This window comes from Athalia rosae, chromosome 2, assembly GCF_917208135.1.
Source record: "Athalia rosae chromosome 2, iyAthRosa1.1, whole genome shotgun sequence".
Lineage (NCBI taxonomy): Eukaryota > Metazoa > Arthropoda > Insecta > Hymenoptera > Athaliidae > Athalia > Athalia rosae.
The window spans coordinates 5497351-5513296 of NC_064027.1; the positions used below are offsets into that span (position 1 = coordinate 5497351).

At 36.6% G+C, this 15946-nt stretch overlaps 1 protein-coding gene across 1 annotated transcript in view; it reads left to right on the top strand.

Annotated features, from left to right (window-relative positions):
• LOC105684555 (microtubule-actin cross-linking factor 1) overlaps nt 1-15946 on the top strand; it is a 144592-nt gene that overhangs the window by 67115 nt on the left and 61531 nt on the right. The window contains exons 3-5 of the mRNA XM_048650672.1: nt 3369-3428; nt 4132-4221; nt 6672-6842. Coding sequence (XP_048506629.1) covers nt 3369-3428; nt 4132-4221; nt 6672-6842 — 321 coding nt within the window. The remainder of the gene's footprint in view (nt 1-3368; nt 3429-4131; nt 4222-6671; nt 6843-15946) is intronic.

Sequence of the window (15946 nt, forward strand, 5' to 3'; positions counted from 1 at the left end):
GACAGTCAATGGATAATGTACAACGACACTGACAAAAGCAAGAAATCGCAGCTAGTAAGTGCAGATTTAGAAGTGGAAGCACATATTTGCGTCTATGTCGAAGTGAAAATATAGAGATAAACGTTATGGTTTATTGTTAAAAAATATGGTGGTTTGGAGTCAAAAAATACTGCAGAACTGACGAACTGCGGGGTCCACCTACTTAGAGTATTCTGCATGCCGATGATTAATGGTTGAGAGTAAAACAATACTGCGGTAATGACGCCCCCATTTTCTATTTTATATGCTCTTCAAAAACCATTTTTTCTTTCAATTCGAATACATTTTTCTTTAGTTTTTCATTAAACATTTTGAATAGATTCAAGTATTAATTTTTTTCGAATTTTTATCAGCTGTTCACGAAACAGTGACAATTTAAAATCAATCTACGAAAATAATCGACCAAAATTGCATTTTTTCGACAAGCACAACTCGGCACAAGTCTACGATTTAAACTTTTCAATTTTTTTCCAATTTTCGAAATTTTGACTTTGCCCTATTTCGGAAACTGCGATACTCAGAACAAAACTTCATCGTCTAAAATTGATGCTCTCAACGAGCACAACTCGGCACAAGTCTACGATTTAAACTTTTCAATTTTTTTCCAATTTTCGAAATTTTGACTTTGCCCTATTTCGGAAACTGCGATACTCAGAACAAAACTTCATGGTCGAAAATTGATGCTCTCAACGAGCACAACTCGGCACAAGTCTACGATTTAAACTTTTCAATTTTTTTCCAATTTTCGAAATTTTGACTTTGCCCTATTTCGGAAACTGCGATACTCAGAACAAAACTTCATCGTCTAAAATTGATGCTCTCAACGAGCACAACTCGGCACAAGTCTACGATTTAAACTTTTCATTTTTTTTCCAGTTTTCGAAATTTTGACTTTGCCCTATTTCGGAAACTGCGATACTCAGAACAAAACTTCATGGTCGAAAATTGATGCTCTCAACGAGCACAATTCGGCACAAGTCTACGATTTAAACTTTTCAATTTTTTTCCAATTTTCGAAATTTTGACTTTGCCCTATTTCGGAAACTGCGATACTCAGAACAAAACTTCATGAGTGAAAATTGATGCTTTCGATGAGCATCACAAGTTAGTCATCTAAGCTACCATGGTTTTGAGAAATTTTTTGTTTATCCAGGATGGTTTTTGAAAATTTCGATTTGTGCAAGAACCGTTGCAGTTTTTGCAAATACGCTAGCGGCACAACAATTAGTGCATCCTTTACTGTCCAGCACAATCATTTTTTTAGACAATTCCAAAATGGCGGAGCTACTCGAAAAAACCTTTTTTGGCTCTACTTTCGTCATTTTTTGTCATTTTGGCGTGGGCTTTTCGGCACAGTGCAGCACAAGTGTAGCACAATCTGGCACAATCAACATTTTTAAACATTTTAAAAATGGCGGAGCTAAGTTCACGGACATGACTTCCTCGCCCACCTAGGAAACCGCTAAGAAGTTCCTGCCCACGCGCTCCTCGCGTTATATGCACGGCTAACCTTATTCGGCGAGTTTCTCCTGCTCGACTCTGTACGTCCTTCGTTATTTAAAACCAGCTTCTCCATGTGGGCTGGTTCTCCGCTGCCGTTGCGCGCTCCTGCTGCTCTCCTTGCTTTTATACAACTTGCGCTCGCCTGACGATTAATTTTTCTTAACTTTTTCATGAATTTATACCCGCTACGTTTCACGTGGGACCCGCCAACTGACGCGTGACTCCTCGAGCTGGATTCAAATTCTCCTCTTTTTTTTTTTTTTTTTTTTTTTCTCCTTCATGTCTCGCTCTCTTTTCCTGTTTCATTTTTTTTTTTTTTCACTCCGCACTCTTACTGCACCGGCATCCGACTTACTCCACGTAGATGAGGAACCTGCGGTCGATTAATTTTGAATTTTTCCTCGCGCTGGCCGCGCCCTGATTCTATCGACGTGTTGCGTTTGTTCGAAAACTTTCGCTGATCTTTAACAAGGGTATCATGTTTTTCGGGTGAGAAAATGATGACCGACGAATTATTTTGTTGTGCGTATCTACTGCGCGCGGAAGTCGCTGCAGACTCTTATGATATATTTTTTAGTACCTCATGAATTATTTTCTGTTTCATAAATTTTTAAACTACCATCGCTACGTAGAGAATAGAATGGAAAAGAAGAGAAAGAAAGATAACTATACAAAGTTACTTCACTTAACGTAATATATTGTATTAAGAGAGTGAATTATTTCGTTCCCCTTATTAAGAACCCATTATACATGTAGGAAGAAATTTTACACCTTGTAAATAGTGCTAATTGTATTTTCACTATCTCTAAATTCTGAGGAGGTTGGCTTGTGGAATACATGTACCTACTTAGGCATACCTGTACGTACCTACTGGACGTGCTAAGATGTAGAAAATATACATATGGTAAACGAAGAAAAAAAAAAAAGAAAAAAAAATGGACTCGGGTGAAATCATATTATTATCCCGATGTTGGTCCGCGAACGCGGAGTAACCCGCCGTGAATCGAAAGTATATTTTGTGTAATTACCCATTTACACAAGTCGATGATTCACGGCGTGTAATGAGAAAACAAAAAAAAAAAATAAAAAACAGAATTCGGATGTGCAATAATTTATAAATAGATATTATAAATTTATATTTACACCGAGGACATACGCAACTCGTATCTTAATCAAATTTTTTCTAATCGTTATTTTTCTGATAATAAAATATACAAAATTTCCCATTTATTTTTCACGCTTTCCTCAGCACTGGAAATATGTCAAGGTACGTATTTTGTAGATCTGCGGCGACGATGTGATAATTCAGTATAAACTTTTCAGCGACGTGGCTTTTTTTTGTGCCTTTTTTTCTAGTTGAGAAAAAATACGAGATAAAAAAATGTGTGGTTACATTTTTATTGTTATATGTGTCGAATTTCTCTTACGCTCGGTAATTGAAATTCAATTATATAATATATATTCATAATATATGGGCCCCATTTTACTTTTATTTGTACGGAACAGTTTTTCCTTTCGACTCGATTACATGGCTAATTTTTCCATCTGTCTGATATTTTGATTCTTTACTTCTTTTTAACGAACAAAAAAAAAAAGAAAAATAATTACACAGCGTCTAATTGATGGAAGAGTTCTGACATTTTCGTACAGGCTATCCAATAAGAAGCATATAGTACATGTACACGTCGCTCATGTGCAATACACACATACGATATACATTTTAATGTATTTTACCTCCCATGTACGCCGATTAACTTTAATATACATCGTCAATGGACTAATACCTTATGTGAGTCGTAACACGGTGATGGTTTTTCCATTTTCAGACTTACACGTGTCTCCACGTGTGCGTCATCGTGAACAATCAACCATGCTGTTCCCCCACTGTAAGTGTCACCCCATCTCTCGTCCTGCTCGATCGTCACGATCAATCTTTTTTGTTCTTTCTTTTTCTTCATCTTCATTTCACATTGCCGCAATCGTTCGTTCTCATTCTCTCTCGACTTTGCTTAATTTTTTTTTCCTTTCTATACTCAAATATTTGCCATTTCAAAGCACGTTTTTGGTATATTCTTTCATTTATTCTTCCAGTGCCCGTCTGCCGTGTGTTCCCATATTTTTTTTTCGTTTTTTCTTTTATTGATAATTGAGTGTGTTTTTTACGTGTATCTCGTCGACTCTAGAATCCGATAGATTTTGTGATTTTTTGTCAATTTTTTTTTATCAATCAATGTGCATGTTCGTCGTACAATACGTAGATACAATTACGATGCTAAAAATTTCAGCGAGAGAAATCCATTTCGCTGAAATAATTAATTTTTATTCAATAATAACACATTCCCCGCAGCTATTATTATACGGCTCCAAAAATTTTCAATAATTTTCTAACATCGATTTTACCATGTTTTATTTAATATTTGTTCGTCATAGTCCGTAATGTACGTCGATAGGTATATTTTAGCAATTATTATTCATCTCAACTGCCTGTAATTATGATTTTTTAATGTCTTGTTTTTTAAATTTTCTTAATATTTTTGTTTAACGTACTATGATTCTCCGATACTCACAAGAAATTAATTATATTTACAGGCAAGCAGGCACGTTGGAGACCTGTTCGAAGACCTTCGAGATGGACACAATCTCATTTCCCTCCTGGAGGTGCTTTCAGGCGAGCACCTCGTAAGTATCCTTGAAATATCCCTCTATATAAATGAAAAAATCTTGTACCAAAAACAGATCATAAGGATTAGCATACCATTTTTCAATCAATCAATATTTTTCAATCATATATTTCCAAGTTTCAAGTTTTTGAAGATTCAATATTTGACAGTTTGTTTTTTAAGTTTCTTCGTTTCTCAATTCGTAAATCATTGTCCTGAGTATAAAATCAAAAAATGACATGCTCTTTTTTTGACTTAACATTGAAGTTGAGTAAAAAACAATCACAATCGACAATTTTTAGATGTTTCCTATGATTTTTGGCCAAAAAAAGAAATTTTATTGCTCGAAGTACCCCACTTGATTAATTATTTATTCAAAAAATGAGTGGGCTACCTCAAAATATCAAGTGAAAAATTTTTTCCACCTAATCATTTCTCGATCGATTGCATGAGTAGATGATTTTGGCTTTCAGATTCAGATTCCTGAGCTAATTATATGTGAGAGTACTCTTGAAGAACCAGAAAACAATTCGATTTTTGAGCAAAAGATAAATCATTTTTTCAATTGGGTTTGATATGCTTTTCTTACGTATTTTGACCTCAGGAATCCGAATCTGAAAGAAAAATTGACTTATCTGTAAAATTGACCGAGTTATCGCCAATTTTCAGCTTTTTGGGGTCAAAAATAAAAAATTGATTTTTTAGTCTATTCAAATGTTATTTGAGCTCAGGAATCCGAATCCGGGAAAAAAATTGATCTATCTGAAAAAATGACCGAGTTAGCCCCATTTTTTCGCATTTTTTGGTACGAATTTGAGGATATCTCGAAGGGAAAAAATCGTAGCTCAATTTGGACAACGGATTCGTGTTCCTGAGGTCAAAATACATAAGAAAAGTGCCATACGATCAATTTTAAAAAATAAAAATTTTTGACCAAAATTTGAGATTTTTCCAAGGGGTACCCCTTACGATTTTTTCAAATTTTGGCCAAAAATTTTTATTTTTAAAAATTGATCGTATGGCACTTTTCTTTAGTATTTTGACCCCAGGAACACGAATCCGTTGTCCAAATTGAGCTACGATTTTTTCCCTTCGAGATATCTCCATTTTTATGGTAAAAAATGCGAAAAAATCGGAATAACTCGGTTATTTTTGAAGATAGATCAATTTTTCTTTCGGATTCGGATTCCTGAGCTTAAATTACATCAAGATAGACTAAAAAATCAATTTTTTATTTTTGACCCCAAAAAGCTGAAAATTGGCGATAACTCGGTCAATTTTACAGATAAGTCAATTTTTCTTTCAGATTTGGATTCCTGACGTCAAAATACGTAAGAAAAGCATATTAAACCCAATTAAAAAAATGATTTATTTTTTGCTCAAAAATCGAATCATTTTTTGGTTCTTCAAAGGCAATCTCACATATAATCAGCTCAGGAATCCAAATCTGAAAGCCAAAACCATCTACTCATGTAATCGATCGAGTAATCATTGGGTGGAAAAAATCTTTTACTCGATATTTCTAAGGTCAAAATACACAAAAAAAGTGCCATACGATCAATTTTTTAACATAAAAATTTCTGGCCAAAATTTGAGATTTTTCCTATTATCTAGTTATAGAGAAAACTCTGGAAAGACGACGACGAAACGCGAAGAATTCTTTTTCGTATCAAAGTTTTTATTGGGCGCATGCAATTTTTCTAATCCAATTTGTAATTCGTGCAATTTTACCGCTGCGTGTCTAATTATAGCGGGTAATCTCACGAAACGGTGATAACCTTTTCACTTTAAACGCGTACAGGTAACACGGTGAAATGTTTTCAAGCAAATGTCAGAGAATCACGATGAAAATAACGTTTCTAACTATAACTAGGAGCGCGCGATGCAACCGCGGCGTACAGAGAAGCGGGAATCGTAGGTTTAATAATTGCGGTGTATCGGGTTGTGTGCAGCGCAAAATTAGAGACCCTTCCGAGCGTTTCACGTTCCACATTTTGTAGAGCTCGTAATTCGGTACGTGATTATATTTGCAACTTGGTTGTACATTTGATGCGTACAAATCTCAAGATCTCAAGTACCTAGTTGCCGTCGTACGAACGCGACTAGTTTTAATGCTATACGGTGAGGGGAAAAAACGACGCGTTAAAAAAGTGCAGTCGCCGAGAGAAAACTGCATCGGCGCGCACGGCGCGAGTTGACGATCAAATCACTATAATTAAGGCACTACAAATTCTGGGCGGATTGGCTCCGTGCCTAATTACGACTGCGGTGTATATATGTATATATATACTATCGTCGGTCGTTTATAGCGACAATGTCAACCGTGCTTAAAAATCATCCTCGGTCGGTGCATGTCCGCAGTTGGTATACTGAGATTTTCCGGATAAATATTTATAGAAAAAGGGGGATGAGGAAAATTAATTTCGAATCGTTCGAGGGATTGACGATTTTATCTTCGATTATTTTCAGCCGAGGGAAAGGGGAAGAATGCGTTTTCATATGTTACAAAACGTACAGATGGCTCTCGACTTTTTGCGCTACAAAAAGATCAAGCTCGTCAATATCAGAGCTGAGGACATAGTCGATGGAAATCCGAAACTCACGTTGGGGCTCATCTGGACCATCATTCTCCACTTCCAGGTAAGTTTTGTTGATCGATTTTTTAGTTTTCTCTCATTTCGGGTCGCAACGAAATACGACGCGCGGCGATATACCTGAATAAGTTGAAAATGTACAGTCGGCTTTGGATATTTGAAATATTTTTTAGTTACAGGATGTTTGATTACGTATCGCTCAAATAATAAGGTAACCGAGTGCCAATAACCAATCTTTGCGTATTCGAGATGGTTACGTAATTTCGTGTCCGGAATCGCTAAATTGTATCCAAACCTTGTAAGTTTTTCTTTCTTCTTTTTTTTTCGAAGCTAGACAAATTTACGGTGTAGATTGAATCGAATGAATCGATGAACGAGAAATCAAGATGACCGTCGCACATCAAAACCTAGTTTACAAATTACGCGTAAAATTTGAAGACTTGTAGATCTTCCAAATTTCGTCTCCACGCTATGGATGCGTGTACAGCTATTTGAAAGTTGTTGAAGAAATTTGACCGAGTGCCAAAAACTGCAAAATTCTATCAAGTATGAGATATGCGTTTGAAAATTGAAATCCGAAGGAACAAAACACATTTTTGGTACGTGATGACGAGCCGTGAACATTAAAACGAAAGAGAGCTCGAAGAGGAGGTTGACGATTGAGCGAGAAATAGAGAAGTAGAAAAGAAAAAATCCTCCGAGGCGGGAGAAATAATTATAACGTAATGTTATAATATTTCATGAAGGAGATCTGTGTTCACTTTTACATTATATCTCACGTCCGGTCGGTTTATAGATCGTTGCGTAAAACAAGTAGCGGATTTGTATGATGAGCTGCAGAAGAAATTTCACTTTCCGCTTCTTGAATTGAAGTTATGTCTATAGAGGGAGATTTCCCATATCAAATAATTTGATCAGCTTTTGCGCGGTACATTTCCGAACGGTAGCCTGCGTCCATTTCTCATAAGAGACTCGTATTCATCATAATTAATTTTATATCATCTCGAGAATACTTCGTCGACTCGCGGTCGACTATATTGTGCAGCATATTTGACGTCACACGATTGCAATTAATTATTCAATGTCCTTTTTTTTATGTCTCAGGAATTACGTTCACGATCAATAAAAACTGTTACACTTGGTGAAAAGAATTTTTCTTTCAATCGGTTGATTTACTTCTTTTTTTTTTTTTTTTGTCTTCTTAATGTGTAATATTTGTATATCAGAAAATGGCAATAATGGTCAGGGCAAAAATATTTAACGTTAGTTTAATTTTTTCGTCAGCATTATTTTTTGGAAATTTCGTTTGAATTTTGTGAATTTTCAATGTAAAATTGATTATTCCATTCCTATAAATTTCTCTCTGTCTTTTTTGCGCCGCGTAGAGATGGCGACGCAAGGTAAGTCGTAACAATTACCTCGTAGAAATTGGTATTGATAAAAATAGGCGATGAAAGAATAAGGGAGAAAAAAAAAATAAATAAAAATAATGTTGAAAAATTTGCGGAGAAACGTTTGAACTATTTCATCGTTATAACATCGTAATGATACATTCTCTTTTCTCTTTTGCTTTGACCATTGAATGCCTGAAGAGAAAATCCTGCATTACCGACCGCAAAATTGTTTATAATTATTGTAAATCTGCCTTACCGAACGAACCGCTTGCTTGCTTACCAATCGTGGCATGGATGACGCTATGTGTCTATTTCATCGAATTTTAGATCATCGCTAAAGACATTCCTTTTAACTTCCTGTTACCTATTACCTACGTTGGATATAGAAATCAGAGGACTTCAAGGGCCCATGAAAACCCCCAATTTATCGAACAATTATTATTCATGAAAAACAAAGGTAGAATCGACTAAATTTATGTCGTCTTACTACTCATTTATTTTATTCTTTTTTTTTTTTTTTTAATTTCAATCCCGAGTCAAGGTTGTAACTTGAACATCAAGAGTTCGGTCTTCGAGATTCCGAGTTATGGTCGATGAGGAGTCATATAAACGCCGGCTATACGCTGAATTTTAAACGAGTATATAAACCGCGATAGATTCCCTTTATTGGTCAAGGTGGCTGTTTGAATAGTAATCATTTGCCACGCAATCCTAATGAATAAAGATGTCGTCATCGGGTGTTTCTTTGACAAAATTCCTTCTTTTTCTTTTTCATCTTTTTTCTTCGTTAATCTATTTTCATCCGAAGCGCTCGATTATCTCGCACTTAATCACTTGAACTGTTACTTTTTATTCGCGCTGTAATTTTTCTCTTTCTACCTCTCTCCTAATTTTGAGTAATTAGCGTATTACTATGTTTATACATAATCGTAGGTACTGCAGTATCGAGTAATTTATCAGTAATGCAGTAATTATTACAGTTGATTACTTTTTTGATATATGTATATATTTAAATTATATACTGTGTAGACTTGATCATATGGCTTATATACAATTATCGAAAAAAATGTCTATAATTGACTCGAATCAATGTACATGCATGCAAGGTATTTACTTATATGTGTATATTGTATACCATGTAAAATTGTACGTACATATAAGTTCCTCGATATCCTTTGGATTATTGTTGGGAATTCCGTATACGGTTCATTTTTCTTTCGTCCACATTTTTCTTCTTAAATGTGGCGCGTATATTTGCTACGAAGTTTACCGAATAATGTATAATAGATCGTTGATCGGATTCTTTGCGCCGAATTCCGCCTTTTCGGCCAATTAACGTCCCGCACGGTTGAGAATGTCCGATACGATCCTCGTACAAATTTCGTGAACATTGTACGAAAGATACCGTCGTTTTTTTCTTCCTTTTTTTCTATGCCCGCGAGAATCCAATGTGAGAAAAAGTGGACGCATTTATACGGGTCGAACCGTATTTTATTCGTACATTAAAAAAATTCACTACGCAAAAAAAGTTGATGAAAATGGCGGCCGTGGATATGGTAACCCTTTACGATGACGTGGGCGGTTGACATTCTTGACATTGTCACCGATATATATTCGCGTTTTGTCTCCGTATTCGAATTGTAATAATTATGCAAATATCACTAATTAACGTCGGCGTATATCGACGATGTGTTTCCGGCATACCAAATTATCCATGCACGCCTGGTGTGAAGCGGAAAATAAAAAAAAATATACCATGTTGTACCCGCTTGAAAATAAATATGTACGTTTGAAAATTCGTCCACCCCGCACGAGAGGCCCACGTGCGATGTGCCTAGTCGAAAAATTAATCGTTCGTAATTTCTCGAGAAATCAAGTAAAGCGAATGCCAACCCATCAAACGTATGTTACAACGAACCGGGATCAACGCCCGGTTATCTGTGGTCATAATTTTTGCATAAAATTAGAATTTCCCAAGATCATCACTGATACGGTCGAGGTGGTGTAAATTGGACAGCAGTCGCGGTACACAGGTGTGTACACGCGTAGCTCAAATCTATCAATGTGTGCGTATCGATAGGGTCGACGGTATCGCGTTACACGTCGCTTCGAATATCCAATAATCTCCCAGTTCCAATAGACGGAAAACTAGACGATGTACAACTTGCGCGTTGTCAGCTTCGTTAAGTCAATTAAATCCGATCGATCATCATGGATTTTTCAAACCTTTTACGTTCCAAATGTCGCCTGCATTCGCCAAAAACTCGAGACTTTTTTACCGAACGAAAAAAAATTGAAAACAAAAAAAAAAAGGAAGAAAAAAAAAAGGAAGAAAAACCGCGTCTACGTTTTGACGTTGATCAAGATACGTACTACAATTGACGTGTACAACGACGATTAGTATTCGATACCTGCAGCGATTTCAATCCGACAAAGGCCAGCCAGCCGTTGTCCAACTTCCAAAACGACCTCCATTGAACCCTTATTATATATCCTGTCCAATTATCTCCGTTCGACTAAAAATAATCGTCCTCGATACACGTGAGCATGTACCGTACGTGCATTGTACAGGTACACTCGTCTAATAAAAATTTATTCAAGCTACATACGTGTTACGATGGAGTTTAAAAAAAATTCACCTCTAATAAGTACACACATTAAACGTGCAGCGCAATTCATACGTGAACTGTATATCGTTTAGGTTGAACGTAAATTTAGTTAAACGGGGCTACGGGAGAAATAAACGTTGAGGATTAAAGGATGTGGTACCGTTTCTCTCAGCAGGTTCTACAGTAAATCGTCGCGATCGGGCACCACTTCTCAAATACCTCGTACGTTACAGCCATCCGACGTTCATCGGCAGTTTTTCGATTCTCAACGATTTTTCGTACACCATATCCAGGTTAATTCGCAATCGGAATTCCCGAAACGAGCGATGAATCTGCACCGGATCAGTCGACGACGTAGGGACCTTCTTTTTTCTCATACGCGCTCTTTACGGTGATACGTTTTTATTTTTACCTGCCGCAGAGCGACGTGTACCAGTTAATTTGTTACGACTCAAAACTCATTTCGAAATCTCATTCATTCCTTCAGTTTTGTATTCGTCATTATTATTGTCATCATTCGTCTTCCTTTTTGGTATTTAATTCTCCGCGCATAGGCCATCGCGGTAAATGGGTACAATATACATCCATTGTTCTTTAATGGTCTCAATTTATCACAGCATCTCACCGTTCATGCAGATTAGGTGTACGGTATTATTTATTATTTCTGAAGTCTCACGCCTGTGAAGTACGTGAAAATCAATGTAAAAAAAATAACACACACGTACCCATCATCATTGATACATACGAGTAGAAATCGTTACGGTGCAGTGTACGATTCATGTGTCCTCTACACGAGGTGTATCGTGACGTCATTTGGTGACGTCATTACTCGCGACTGTGAAATTATTTACGCGCGTTTGACCTAGCCCAACCAAACAGCCAATCGACCAGTGTCCTTCTAATTCTCGTCATTTGGTCCAAACGACACCTATACGTCGTCTGAAAGTATATTATACCTATGTATAACGGACGTGAAAACCCACCCATGTTATATATGTATAATACGGTTGAAAAAGTTTCGAAATTTTTTCTTCAACTCGATAAACACACGTACAATAGACGACAGCGAGGACCTGACAAAATATTCTACACGTGGGCGAAAAATTTTCGACAGATCTCACATGTGTATTGTGTAGTGCTGATGTCATACGCACGTAATTATTTAGTAAATGAGGTGTCATGACATACATACGTACCTTCGGACTTGGGAAATATAGAGTACCCAATTGATAGACTTTGCTGGGTTTTTTTCTTTCTGATCTTATTTTTCGAAGCGTTGGTACGAATTTTACCGTATTTTTTACTCATATTTTATCGTGATTTTCAAATTGAAATAAGCGTATACACGTTCGATGAATTTCTTAATGTTTTTTTTGCTTTTCGTGTTGGGTGCAATATTTATCGGTTGTTTCTTTTTTTTTTTTTTTTTCTCTTCTCCCGATGGGTATTGTAATATAATTAATATTGATGACGCACGTTTAGTTGAGTAAATACATGCGGTTGATTTTACTTGCAATAAGATCGCGTGCAAGATTTACCCTGTGAGGCCATAAAATCGAGGATTTTATTCACGTATGTGCATATGTAAGGTATGTAGATGTATCTTTCGTTATATTCGCGACAAGCTAGTTGGGTATCCGAGTTTTCCCGCGTTACACTATATGCGGTGTAGTTCGCATCGCGAAGATGAGGAGAAAATATACGTCAACCGCTCTTAAATCCGTCAACTCGATCCTCCTTTCTCTCTTTATAACGCAGCTGATCGTGTTCAACGTTTCAATCTTATATATGTATATTGACGAGTTAATTCGTGACTCGATTTTCAAATAATTTAAAACTCTGAAAACTGAGAATTCATTTACGCAATCGAGACCGAAAACGTTCCCGAAGTTTTTGCGCGTTCGATCGAATACAAATTGCGTGAAAATTGATGGAGTTTTTTTTTTTTTTTTTTTCTCTTCATTTTATATTATTCCCATTTATATCCAGAGAAACGCGAGGGTTTATTGATGAAGAGAGAAAGAAAAAGAAACAATCAAATTGAATTAGAATTAAAGATTAGAAAGAAAAAAAAGTGGTGGCCTATATAAAACGCGGTGGTCGATTGCAGGCGTCATGTAGCCACAAAATAGAGTAAAAAAAGCACGAAGTGTAAGTACCTGCGAGTTGTTGTATATATGTATATTAATTTTTACCCCGTATACATGTATGTATGCGCGGAGTAGGCAGATAGTGTGTTGATTCTAGATTTTAGATTGTAGGCCAATGCGGTGTCGCCGGATATGAAATCATGATCGTATATTATTCAGAAGCCATTTCCGTTCGGCCTTAAATTCCCCGAGTATTTTATACTCCGGGTATACGATAAGCGGTGAGATGTCTTTTTCTTTTTCTTTTTTTTTTCCCCCCTCCCTTTTTCGTACCCTTCCGTCGAAGCTCATCCGCGGTATCCGTGCAGCGTTCGTTGAATCGTTTAACCGAAAGTTTGAAACTATATATAGGTAACCCGTGCGTAATTGCAAAAGTGAAAACTCGTCAAGTGCAGTCTTTCTGCTTTATTTTTCAACGTTTCTTGTTTTTTTTTTTTCTACTTATTTCTCCTCTGAATCGACCACGTCCATAAATCGAGCGCGAATAGCTCCTTCAATCGACGACGACGACTACGACAATCGAGCCGATGAAAACTTGTCGAGAAAGTCTCAAGGGAAGAAATATACGTCGCATGTAGTACGTATTGCAATTTATATTTGTATACCTACACACGTGTGCGTCCGCCATAAAATACGGCAGGGGGACGTTAAAACGGTGTTTATAGTCGTCCAGGTAACGCAGGGCGTTTATATGGGCAGCAGACAACCAGACTATAGGGAGGTCAGGAAATCGAGGCTGCGGGAACCACGAGGTGGAACGACGATTTTTCACCACGTGAGGGCGAAGCTTGTATGAATTTACGTTCGTTAATGAATCGTCCAGGTTATGCAACGCGTTATCTACATTGTTGTATTCCAGAGACGTGATACCATTTTTTCTGTTCCCACCTCTGCGTACCTATATATGTATACACACGGCGTAAAATTTATTCGTTATTTAATTTATTTGCAGCGGTTCAATCCGATTCGAAACGGTGCTTCTTGTTAAAAGCTCGAAAAAAAAAACCCTGCTGCAGTGCCCAACTGTAAATTACACCCACGCCAACGTGTAATTAGGTTTATATTTTAGCTAATTAGGGTAACTGTAGATTCCGTGGTAGGTATGTACTCCGAAGATCATCTGATACGGGAAAATAAAATGAGAAATTACAAAAGATAATTAGCGGGAGTTGAAAAGTTTTTTTTGGTTTATTTTTTTTTATAACAACCGCCGGAATGAATACCTGTGTCGCGTGGTACCGATCGATTTTCAATTAATATGTATAAGACAGTTATTGCTCGAATTGTAGCACACGCAGTAGTGTCCCAGTATTTATTGTGTGTCGTTGGGTAGTTTGCATACCTTTACCCCCGTCGAAGATTTTTTTTTTCTTGTTCCTTCTTTTTCTCCTTGCGTAATTTTATGTCGGAGTCATTTATCAGCGCGTATACGCCGCTGCGACGGTTGTTATAGGTGTATTTTTCCTCGGCTACACACCTATGATCGCTACTAGAATAGGCCGGTAATTATCCTCGACCAATTGTGTCATACGCTCGTTATAAATTCTCAATGAAAAAAACATCTGCGCGCTCTTCTACTTCTTTAGATTTTTCTTCTTCTTCTTTCAATTTCAATTCTTCTTTTTTCTTTTTCTCAATGTACGGTGCGTACATCGTCTATGCAAAAATTATAAATTTCTATTTATACGTACGGATAATACACGCGGAAGGATATTTTTGTATCGCGGGTTACAATGTGGATTGAGATAATATTTTTTTTAGATCTCCACATTTATTTGTTCACTCATTTATATTCCTTTATTTATTCACGTATACGTACATTTCCTTTTTTTTTTTTTTTTTTTGTATCAAATATACAAGTACATCGTCCGAATATAGAATCATGTAAAAATGCAATGCATGTAAATATCACAGCTGCAGGCATTTATAAATAATTCATAAATTTTACAAGAGCCCACCTTTAAAATAGGGACTGCAAGATATGTGCGTATTGTATGAGGCAATCCGACGAAAATCGCTCACGATTCTTAAAAATGTTATTTATTTGGATTCTTCTTTTCTTAGCTCACGATTTTCTCTCGCCGAACGAATTTTCATTCGATTAATTTCTCGCGCTGAATCGAGAGAAAAAAAAAAAGACAAAAAACCGATTCACCTTCGCATTTTGCTTCCGAAATTTAAATCCACGAGACGAGTCTTTTTTATACTATTTTATTTCGAGTCCGCTAACAATATTGAAAAAATAACATTGAATGAAAATACTCGATCCATCGGTGGGCGACATTGGCTGAAAATATCCCATACATTCGTAAGTAATATGCATATATGGAATGGTTCACGAAGCAAAACGAGATGTGCCGATAAAGTGAGAAAGTATATTACACACAAGAGACGGGATTCCGAGTTTAGTAAAGTAGCGAGCGAGACGAGGACATCTGTGTAATACTCCGGTACGAATACGTACCCACCTACCTATATAACTACCTGTGCGGTATATCTCACCTGTGCATGTTTTTCTTCGTTTACCTCCTCCTACTTCGATATTCGAACTATATGCGTGGGTGGAAGGGGGACCTCAGGGTTTCGTTCTCTCGACAGTCACTCTGCGAGCTGCTCGCTCGTGCGGTCGGTCGTCAGCTGCTACCCGACGTTCGATCCGATTGTTTATTTATTTATATATATTTTTTCATTCTTTTTTTTTCCCTCCGCATCTGACGGATAATCGCGCGCCATCTTTACATTGTTGTATTTGATTTAATTTTGGTTTTTTTTTTATTCTGTTCCTGTCGTCTACGATTAAAAAACGAATAAAATATTGAAAAAATATATCTGACGAAATTACGTTGACAATCGAATCTCATTTATTTTATGAAAAATAATTATAATTTTACAATGACTTTGACAATCTTTAATTGTTGATGATATTTAATTGACTACGTTTTTACGCACCTAATAATTGTTACATAGAGCGTGTATGTGCGTACAGTATTAGAAAAC